At 41.6% G+C, this 11,365-nt stretch overlaps 1 protein-coding gene across 2 annotated transcripts in view; it reads left to right on the top strand.

Moving 5' to 3' along the window:
* Positions 1 to 11,365, top strand: part of TAFA4 (TAFA chemokine like family member 4) — a 147,444-nt gene that overhangs the window by 41,323 nt on the left and 94,756 nt on the right. For both annotated transcript variants that reach the window (XM_072941669.1, XM_072941670.1), the window contains exon 3: positions 1,404 to 1,519. In XM_072941669.1, the coding sequence (XP_072797770.1) occupies positions 1,404 to 1,519 (116 nt within the window). The remainder of the gene's footprint in view (positions 1 to 1,403; positions 1,520 to 11,365) is intronic.

The following is an 11,365-nucleotide window of genomic DNA, read 5'->3' as shown; positions in this document are numbered from 1 at the left end:
CCCCATGAAGTAAAGTTTGCGTATGCCCTGGAATCTTCCGTCTGAAGATGGACAGTAGTGGACACTATGATGCACTGACTAGAACCCCCTTCAGGAATGAGGTGTCCCCTCAGCTGTTGGAAGTACTGCAGAAGATAGCCTGCAGCTTCTTTGAATTATCCTCAATTCTAAGAGCTACCTTGTCTAAGATTACCCCTTACATCCAATTACTTAGCACAATGTAAGTACAAAGGCTGGCTCCTCACCCCAACTTGGGACCACAGAGAAGGGGAATGTCCATTCATATGAAGTTAAGTTTGTTTATTCTACCAGCTTCATTGAGATACAGCTGGCACATAGCATTGTATATGTTTAAGATGTACAATGTGTTGATTTGGGATGTTTAAATTGCAAAATGATTAGCACCATAGTATCAGCTACCACCTTCATACCATGGAGTTCTTATTTCTTTTTTGTGGTGACAACATTTAAGATCTACTTTCTTAGCAACTTTCAAGTATATGGTACAGGATTGTTAACTATAATCACCATGCTGTACATTACCTGCCCAGACTTGTTCATCATATAGCTGGAAGATTTGACCTTTGACCAGTATCTCCCCATTTCCCCCACTTCCAACCCTAGGTAACCACCATGCTACTTACTCTCTGTTTCTCTGAGTTTGTCTTTATTCGATTATATATATAAATGAGACCATATAGTATTTGTCTTTCTCTCTCTGACTTACTTTACTTGATAATAATGCCCTCAAGGTCCATCCAAATTTTTTGCATATAATAGAATTTCCTTTTCATTGCTGCATAGTATTTCATTATATCTATCTATCTATCTATCTATCTATCTATCTATCTATCTCACTATCTCACTCACATCTTCTTTATCCATTTATATCTTGGCATCCATATGAAGTTAAGTTTATTTTATATTCACCTGTACTGGCCCATATTTTCAGCAAACTTTGAGATTGGATTAAAAATTATTAGCTCAGTCTTCCAGGCCAGAGGGCATTAATATCCAATCAGAGAAACCAGATGCAGAAACCATGTACCTTTTATTTGAATCCAGCTCTTTGTGTGTAGCTTTTAAAATTTCATGACATAAAATAGTATATAACCCCAATGTGTTACCAGGGTGACTCAGGCTACACTCTAGGGATTTATAAACAGCTACATGCCTTGTGAGAAGGCTAACTTGGAAAACTTGAAAGTATAAAAGGTTTTTATTGAAAATTGAGCTAATACCCAGTGCAGATAAGGTTTGATTGGCCTTCAGTGTCCTTGAGGGGAAAAGAAGTCCGCTGCCCAGCATCTCCCACTGTTGTCCCCCACCTTCTCAGGATCCTGTTTGCGGAAGAGCCCCGCGCCACTCAGCCCTCACTGCCTTGCGTCCTGCTTTCTCTCCAGGATGAGAGTCTGTGCTCGGTCGGTTTTGCTGTCGCACTGGCTCTTTCTGGCCTACGTGTTAATGGTGTGCTGTAAGCTGATGTCCGCCTCCAGCCAGCACCTCCGGGGACACGCAGGTAAACCCTTTAAGCTCATTATGCGTCGCTGAGATCAATGAATTAAAACCCTTGAATCAAACAGGAGAGCCCACATTTTAGACACAGGTAATTGACACGAGCTTTGATGGTGTGTAAACAAGCAGGGGAGGCATGAAAGACAGCAGAGTTTAAATGCATTTGAACGGGTTGGTGTTTACAGAGTGTTGTTCTGGACATCTTTTTTTTTTTAAAGATGTTCTCCAGATTTCCCTTTTTCCTTTTCCTTTCCTGAATACACTTTTTTTTTTTTGTACTAATTTTTCTCAAGAAATTCCGGAAAACCAGCAGCACTGTGTATATATACTCCAGCTACCTTTGAAGGCAGAACATCTTTATTGATAAATGTAAACGAACACTTACAGGGCTATAGTGAAGGGAGCTTTCAGCTAACTTAAAACTCGTAACATAGTGAATGATTGAAAAAGAAGAAATAAGCAGTGGTAACTTTTGCACAGGGCTGAAAATGGAGTGTGTCAAAGTTTTAGAGAATCATTCTGATAATTTCTAGTCAGACCCATGTCAGTACCTTGCTCATTTCTAAAGAAAGATTAAACTAATTAGTTAAGCGTGTGTGTGTGTGTGTGTGTGTGTGTGTGTGTGTGTGTGTTTCTCTTCCCTTTTCCTTGTTATATCTACATTTAAAGTGACACAGACTTGAAAAATCCCTGGTGAATTGTGTTTTCTTGAATAATTCATATTTGTCGGTGGACCTGTAGCCAAACAATTAACTTACTGTCTCTGCTTGGGTAATTGGAGCAGGGCAGTGCCAGGCATGTTTTGACTTTAAAGTGAAAGAGTGATGCTTGAGCCCTAAGTCATGTATGTGTCAGAATTGTCAAGTCTCTCTCCAAGAAAGTATGCAGAGAAATTCATTAGACATCCTTACCCTCAGATCCACGGCAGGTCAGGCTTTCCACTCAGTTATTCTGATAATTTAAAGTTAAGACATGATTTTAGGCTTGAGTTTTTAAACTCTCTCACAACTCAGTTTTCCATCCTCAAATGACAGTTTCAAGAAGACAGGAGAAATAATCATTGAAACTTTAATGAATCAGCATAGAATCAATGCATTTTGGCTGTAGCAGAAGTGCCCAGGGCTAGCTGATCATTGTGCTGCATAACTTTTGATGAGCTTTTTCTTGAGGCTGGCATGTCTGAAGTCACTAGTCTTATCTGTTCCATACATGTCTCCTTTCTTGGGTGCTCACAGAGTCAGGCTAGCAAAGAAGACAAGCAATTCAGTGGTGCTGTTTATGACTAGTATAATTCCAGGTTTCCAGGACCTGGGTTGGAGGGGTTGTGCTGGAAAGTGATCAACGTTTGAAGGAAACAGAGGACACGACTGAACCTTCGATTTTTAATCTTTGTGGCAATCCTCACTTCATTCCATAACCCTTTAAATTGGGAAAAGGTGGAACTAAATCTCAATTAAGATTAGAATTGTGTACACCAGAAAGGCAGTATCTTCCATATAAGCAAAAACCCGACAGCAACAGGGAGGGTGAGAAGTCTGAGTGCAGCCTGGGCAGGTCTGGATAAATAAATGAGAAGCTCATGCTAGAATTTTTAGATGATTTTATTTGGATTCTCAGGTACTTGGCTTTTGGTTTCTCTTTGAAATTTGGGGGAATTCTTCCTGCTTTCATGTTTGGAATTTAAGTCCCTGTCCCCTCTCATCTTAACAGCCACCAAAGCAACCAGGATGGGGTCCTGCCCACAGGGGACTCTGTCCTCTCACTGGGGCTGCGGCTGCCTGCCGAGCCATCTTTGCAGAGGTACAGGCATGCCTCCTTTTACTGCACTTGGCTTCTTGACCTTGCTGCCCAGATATCGCTTTCTTTGCAAATCAAAGGTTTGTGGCAAACCTGCATAGAGCGTCTATTGTTTCCATTTTTTTTAACAGCATTTGTTTACTTCATGTCTCTGTGTCACATATTGGTAATTCTTGGATATTGCAAACTTTTCCATTATTACTGTATTTGCTGGGATGATCTGTGATCCAGGATCTTTGATGTGACTATTGCAAAAAAAGATTATGACTCGCTGAAGCCACAGATGGTGGTTAGCATTTATAGCAATAAGGTACTTTAAGATTAAGGTATGTACATTGCTTTTTTTTTAGACATGATGCTATCGCTTACTTAATAAACCACAGTATAGTGTAAACATAACTTTTATATGCACTGGGAAACCAAAAAATTCATGTGTCTTGTTTTATCTCGTTATTTGCTTTATTGTGCTGATCTGGAACCAAACTCACAAAATCTCTGAGGTCTGCCGGTACATTTTGCCTCTGCGCTAGGTGGGGGCGGGTTTGTAGCGTCTCTGAGTGCTAGGTGGGTAAATAACGTCAGCTAGCTCTGCTGCACTACGGTCTTCTAGGGCCCTCAGTGGAGGGAAGCCCTGTCTTTTCCACCCGCGGCCCTCAAGACTGTTCTGGCGTGGTCTCTGTTCCAGCCAGCAGGAGGGCAGCGGGCAGGGAGGGCACACCTGGGAGGCGCTGACGATCAGGGCGGGGTGCTGACGGCATCGCTTGAGCTGTCCTGCCATTGGCTGGAGCCTAGGCCCCGCCCCCACCTAGCGCAGAGGCTGCTGGGAAACGCGCCCGACCTGCGGGCCCAGGTCGAGGAGGAGGCGGAGGACGGAGGTCTTTGGTGAGTGTCCGGCAGCCTCTGGCACAGCGCTTTAAGGTTTTAGTTGTGCCAAGTGCCTTTCACAACTTTTAGACTAACTTATATTTCCGCCAACAGTAGTAGCGTGATAATGGCCCTTTCCGCGCACCCTCATCAACTCTGTGTGAGCTCAGGTTTTGATGTTTTGCAAATCTGGTCATGAAAAAGGCTGTTGGATTGTTTTGACTTGCATCCCTTTTTGACTAAAGACTCTTAATGTGCTGGGGGAGTATTTGTATTTGTTTTTTCCATTGCACTATCTTATCCTTTATTCATTTTTCCTCTTGGCTCTGTTGGTTACTTGTTTTGCGAAAGCTCGTTGTAAATTGAGAACACCTGAGTGTGTTCACCATTATTTCCCTGCTACTTACTGCTTTTCCTTTGCCGGGTCCTCCGGTTCTAGTGGGGCTGTGTAATATTTCAGGTCGGGGGTGGGGGTGTGGGTAGGTGTGGGTGTGGGTGTTGTGAAGTTTTCTAATGAGCCGGAAGCGTGTGGAGTTTCTTCCCGAATTGCGCTCAGCTGGTGAAAAAGTCAAGGGTCAGACTTGAGAAACTGGTGGGATTTTTGGGTGTATCTGAGACAGCTTGAGACTGGAGCAGGCTGCAGAAGAGTTAACTGCAGGAGCTCGTGTACAGTGTCCAGGAGGACTCCTGACACCTGTCCCAAGAGCTTTGTGGTTGCTGCTGGCCAATTAAAGAGACCGTGGCCCTAGGAAACCGTAGTCACAAGTTTATTGGATGCTTTTAATGGCTCAGGTGAGAGTGGCTGATTGATGATTGTGTCTAAACGAGGAGATATTTGAGAATCCCATCTCCACCCGTCCCCTTAAGACAGACACAGGGGAGAAGGTGGGACTCAGCAGCCCCTAATTTGGGCAAATGGGGTGTGGAATGAAGTTTCATTTTGGTTCAAGCGTTAAAAATCGAAACAAAATAAAAACGCACCTCATTTTCACAGGGTGGGTGGTGGGAATCAAGGCAAATGGCATTGATAAACTTGCACAAGAGTCTAGAGGTAGTATTTTTAAGAAATTAGAAAGCACAAAGGTCATCTTTGTTGTTTCTAAAATTCTACCTGACATGATTGAATACGAGACCACATGGGCTAAAACCATAGAAAAGGTGCAGGGTGCAATCAGTAGCTTAGTTTCTTTTAAAAGGAAGCCTGCGTTAACTCTTACTTCTCCAACTAGCAATTTGTCCTTTCCCGCATGATTTTCTTTCCCTCTGCATGCAGCATCATTTTCCCCCACAAGAGGGCAGCAAATGTAACGCCGCGGAAAGATGCTGACAGTTTCAGAAACTATTATATAGAGTCATGTGAAATTGTTTAGAGATAAACAGGTTTCTTCTGTATAGCACAGGGAACTCTATTCAATATCTTGTAGTAAATTATAATGAAAAAGAATATGAAAAGGAATATATGTATGTATATGTATGACTGAAACATTATGCTGTACATCAGAAACTGACACAATATTGTAAAGTGACTATATTTCAATTTTAAAAAGCCTACTTTCAATTAAAAGAATAATCATTTTGGGGTCTTTGTGAAAGTCTCATCCTGAGTCCACAGGATGAGTTTGAGACACAAAACACCCTCCATCCTGGAGGTTTATCCCTGAGACTATTTGGACATTTCAGAAATTTAGATTTTTCTCTTTGAAGTCAGAATCATGGCTCCTCTTCTGAAGTAGCTGGGAGAGTTGGGAACTCGGGTGCTGCTGGTCTGCAAGTTCATTTTGATAGTTCCATTTCGCCAGAGGACTTTAAGGATGACCTTGTTTGGGGTGTTTTAATTCCAGCAAATGCTATGGTGCCTAGCTACTATTTAATATGCTCTGTTTAGGTGTAAAGCCTCCTATTTGGTATATTCCATCCAGGTTTTAAGGCCCTGAGAAATCTGAGCACAACTTAAAATGAGACAGTGGAGCGTAAGGAATCTGGAGTCAAACATAATCCTGGTTCTGCCACATTCTGGCTGTGTGACCTTGTTCAGGCTACTTAACCTCTCTGAACCTGTTTCATTCTCTGTAAAAATGGAATGATGTATGTGCCTACCTTATGAGGTTATTAGAATGACTAGATAAGAAAGTAGGTGAAGGGATTAGTACATAGTAAACTCTTAATAAATGGTAGCTATTTTTCCACATTTAGAGGCCTCCAGAATGAGGAGGAGTCTGGAAACTTTCAAGGAGTGATTGAGGACTCCATAGCTCCCTACGCGTAGGGAGATAGATTCAGTGGCTTAAAATTTGAAGATTTATCGTGTACAAGGGAAAAAAAAACTTGTTTTCATTGTTCTGAAAAGCTGACTGTAATGAAGAGAGTTTCTTTATGAAGACTGGGGTTTCAGCTCAACCTTAAGAAAAGAAAATTTTCTGACAAATATGGCTTCACCATCCTGGGGACAGAGTGACCCAGGGGGTGCTGAGAGCCCTTTTACCTGCTGCCCTCAGGTAGGTCTTCTGTCGAGGAGGACACCTCACTGATCTGGAGCTGGTGTCAAGAAGTGTGACGGGTCTGAGATTTCACCCTACTTGTACGCTAGCAGATTAGCCTGTCAGTTTCCTGGATGCTGGCAGAAGACATGAGAACCCTGGGTCAGTGGTGAAGGGTTTAGTTGGCACTGCCCAGGAAGCAGCAGGAGCTTCAAGTTAGTTTCTGTTCTGCTTTCATACTTGGGCTGGTTACCAAACCACCTTGGGAAGTCAGTCTCTTCTTCTGTAAAGTGGGGATAATCAACGTAAAAGTCATCTTCATAAGTCATAATGAGGAATCAGTTAACGTCTGGAAAATGTGAAGACTTGCGTTTGCGTAGTAAAGTGTCCAATAAATGTTAGTCATCTTTATTGAAAACTGGCTTCTACTGAGTGTATATCATTTTTTAACACATATTTTTTTCCATTATAGTTTATTACAAGATATTAAATATAGTTCCCCGTGCTACAGAGTAGGACCTTGTTTATTTTATGTTTTTATTTTTTGAAGTGACTATACAGTTGTATTATTTGAAGTATGGTTAATTTATAATGTGTTACTTTCTGGTGTACAGCATAGTGACTCAGTTATACATATATGTATTCTTTTTCAGATACTTGTCCATTGTGGGTTATTACAAACTATTGAATATAGTTCCCTGTGCTCTACAGTAGGTCCTTGTTATCTGTCTTATATACAGTAGTGTGTATCTGCTAATCCCAAACTCCTAATTTATCCCCCCATCCCTTGCCCTGCTTTCCCCTTTGGTAGCCATGTTCGTTTTCCATGTCTGTGAGAGTATATCCCAGAGTATATTCCATTTTACGGAGGTTCTGTAATGTTTAAATTTATGGAAATTTAGGTTTTCTGTTTTCTCTGTTATAAATGATATTGCAGAATGTGAATGTCATGCTTGTGTGCTTTGGTGCCTTGTGTTGTTTTTAACATTGGTTAAATCGTTTGAAGAGTAACTGTTGCACCTCCTTTGGGGCCCATGTCTCTGTCTCCTATAATGGCTGAAATTTTATAGGAACCCTGCAGATGATTTTCATTGGAATGACTATTTTAGCCCCAATTTTCCATAAGAACCTTCCATTTCTTTGAAAGAGATGCAGATGGATTTGAAGAATATTTTGTCCGCATTGCTAGACTTCTGACACTAGGGGGCAGGCAAGGCTTAGAAGAACTGAATAGCAAGAAGCAGAATTCTAGCCTAAAGCGGCCGATTGTACAGTGGAAACACGAGGGCCACATGTGTAATTTTAAATGTTCTACAACCACATTTAAAAAGTAAAGAGAAACACGTGAAGTTAATTTTAGTAATATATTACTATATTTAGTAATCATGTATCCAAACATGATCATTTCAACCTGTGGCCCAAGACACATTTCCAGCAGTCAGTAGCTCCATGCAGCCAGAGGGCAGCACAATCTGTAATGAATTGGGTCTTAATATTACTTTCTGAAAGATGAGAATTATGAGTTATTTGTGTTTTCATGGATTATTCCTAGGGCACGGTGTTTTATCTCCCTTTACTTGACTTAATTTCTTTTTATGTTTTTAGTTTCAGTTCTTTTTATTTCTTTATTTTTTCCTTAATGACTGCTTCTAAACTTAGGGAAAGTGCTGGGTCAGTGGGGTTGGTAACTCTTGTAAAGGGTGTGGAAGACAGTTCTGTTTCCTGATGAATGGCCTGTATGATAGTTCTTTGCAAGAGCATAGATTTAGGGAGAGAGAAGTGCAGTGTGAGTGATAGCTTCAGCCAGTAAGTCTTACAGTTACTCCCTGGAAGCTTATTTTGACCAACAATGGGCATGTTACCCACTGGAGTGAAATCCCATCATACAGTTTTAATATGTTTTTTTCTATAACTGTCCTGCCTTCTTGTCTCACCCCTTCCATGAATGGTTCCTTCTTTAACTATATGGATATATTTCTGTGTAGGCAACTCCATAGCAATATCATTTTAAAAATTATATATTTTTTTGATTGAGTATAGTCAGTTAGTGTGTCAACTTCTGGTGTACAGCGTAATGTCCCAGTCATGTGTATGTATACATATATTCGTTTTCATATTCCTTTTCATTAAAGGTTGTTATAAGATAGTGAATATAGTTCCCTGTGCTATCAGCAGAAATTTGTTTTTTATATACTTTTATAGTAGTGGTTAACATTTGCAAATCTCTAACTCCCAAATTTATCCCTTCCTACCACCTTTCCCCAAGTAACCACAAGATTGTTTACTATGTCTGTGAGCCTTTTCTGTTTTGTAGATGAGTTCATTAGTGTCCTCTTTTTTTTTCTTCCTTTTTTTTAGGTTCCACGTATGAGCAATAACTTATATTTTTCTTTCTCTTTGTGCCTTACTTAGAATGATGGCCTCCAGGTCCATCCATGTTGCTGCAAATGGCATTGTTTTATTCTTTTTATGGCTGAGTAGTATTCCATTGTACGATATACCACAACTTCTTTATCCAGTCATCTGTTGATGGACATTTAGGTTGCTTCCATGTATGTCTTGGCTATTGTATAGTGTGCTGCTATGAATATTGGGGTGCATGTATCCTCTATTTTATAAACAAGAAAAGGATTATGGAATGGTCAGAAAGCCTATGTTTTGGTAGTGAAGAAGGCATCTGTGTGCTGATGCTTACTTGGTTCTCTCTCTGGGGAGCTTTTACACTAAAACACACGGAGGCCCCACCACAGCTGCGTTCATTCTGAATCCTGCAATACAGAGCCCGGGCAACTGTATTATTTAATAGTTGCCTGGTAAATATCAGAGCCACTGATTCGGAAGAGAAAAGAATCAGACATTTGGCTGTAGCTCTTGTCAAGCTCCAGTTTGATCCCAGTGGCGATGAGTCTCCCTTTCAGTCTCATTGCACCATGACTAGGGTGAGGAGAGGCCTGTCTTCTCCGTGTGACGGAGACCTCCATCGCCACTTCCTTGGGGGACTGTGAAAGCACTTAGTCATTTTGCACTGGCGTGGCCATTGCTGGATGCTAAAAGCTTGTAGCACGAGGAATTCCACTGACCTCCTTTGTACCCTTCGCTATATTTCCCCAGTGCCATCCTGATGGGCTCATTGTAATCTCGGTGTTGTATAAGGGAAAGGAACAGATTATATGAGGTGTTAATATTTGACTTCTCATCTCCTCGGTTGCAAGTTCAAGTCCCAGAGCCACTGGCAAGGTCAGCTTTGTGAAACATCTGACAAATGAAGATGCTTCGTATTTTTTTTCGTGGGGAGGAAGGGTTGTTTCAGTGACAGGGGAATAAGGAACTCCAGTTGCTTAAGTGAGCTTGTGAGCCACCCTACACGGCACAGCAGGCTCTTCCTCCTGCCCCTTTCTGAGTCTTTGAGACAGAAGAGACCTTTGACGAATTCTCTGGGTAGCCTGGAAAAAGATTCTCCTTACCCTCAAGAAGAAAGTTCCTCTTTCTTATTTCAAGCCGTGCACTTCAACTTATCTAAACAAAGCCTGCAATTTGGGGTTTAAAACGCCAGGGGTCAGTATCTCATAACTGTATGTCATCACTACCCAAGGAAATCAGAATCTTTTGTCTCATAGAAGGAAAGTAAAATCATTGGTAAAAGAAATCAGGACGGGTAGAGACGGGGTGGGAAGGGAAGCGAGGTTTGGCTTTTTCCCAGGTGTAGCTTGGATACTTGAATTGTTTTGGCCCATAGAGTGCTCTCAGACTAGCCAACCAGAAATAACAGTACGGAAAGGACATTCAAAGCCCCATTAAAATGGGTTAATTAATTCTGAGAAGGTTGTGTGCAATAGTTAAAAACCTTTCCTCTCCTTTGCTGTGTCCTGTTAGTGCGTATGTTTTGGGGAATGTCGGAAATCAGGTAAAAACTATAAACAATTTAAACAGGGTGAGGGGGGCCTGAAAATGGTGGCATTTTGGACTGAGCTCTCATTCTGTTTCTTAATGTGGTGGAGAGGGTAATGGGGGAGCCAGAAAGGGACACTGCAGAGAACTTTGTTTCAGGGAAAAAAATAACAAGGGCACGCAATGACATAAGTGAATGCAGTCACCAGTGGGTCATTTTTGTGTCCTTTGTTGCTGACTTTGCATAACTCCCTGCTAAAGGGCTGGAAATACATACCAGCAATCCAGGGGTGGGAGGGGACTTGAATGGCTTGAACTTGGCACAAAGTTAAGGTGTGTGTCTTTTTTCCCTCCAAATCAAACAGTCATAAACTTTGCTATTTGGAAAGCATTTGCAAGGCCTGGTGGAAGTCATTTCTTGCAAGTGGAGCACTGAAAGCCTGGTTGGATTTGAGCCAGGGAGGTGAACGTGTTCCTGTATTCTCTGCCCCGCTCCCCTCCCCGCCCAGATGTCCCACAGTTGTCTTAAAGACTTCCAGATTAAGTGTCGACCAGTGGTGGACAGCGATTTCTAATAGGGGATAGTCCATGTGTTTGAGCTGTTGCTGGTCATTCATATTCGATATGAAATCATGACCTTATGTAAAGTGAGACAGCAGCAATCAATGCTTAATAGTTTTCTAGTCAGTATACACCAAGAAATTTGGAACATCCACAGAATGGCTAGCCCAGCATCTTAGTTACCTTGTGTGTGTGTATCTTCAGAAGAAAAATGCTGGTGTTTGATCTCTCCGGGTGGAAACAAGAAGGTTCTGAGTCTGTCT

Source organism: Vicugna pacos, chromosome 17, assembly GCF_048564905.1.
Source record: "Vicugna pacos chromosome 17, VicPac4, whole genome shotgun sequence".
Taxonomy (NCBI): Eukaryota; Metazoa; Chordata; class Mammalia; order Artiodactyla; family Camelidae; genus Vicugna; species Vicugna pacos.
The sequence above is the reverse complement of the archived record's forward strand: the minus strand, read 5'-3'. Positions and strand labels throughout refer to the sequence as shown.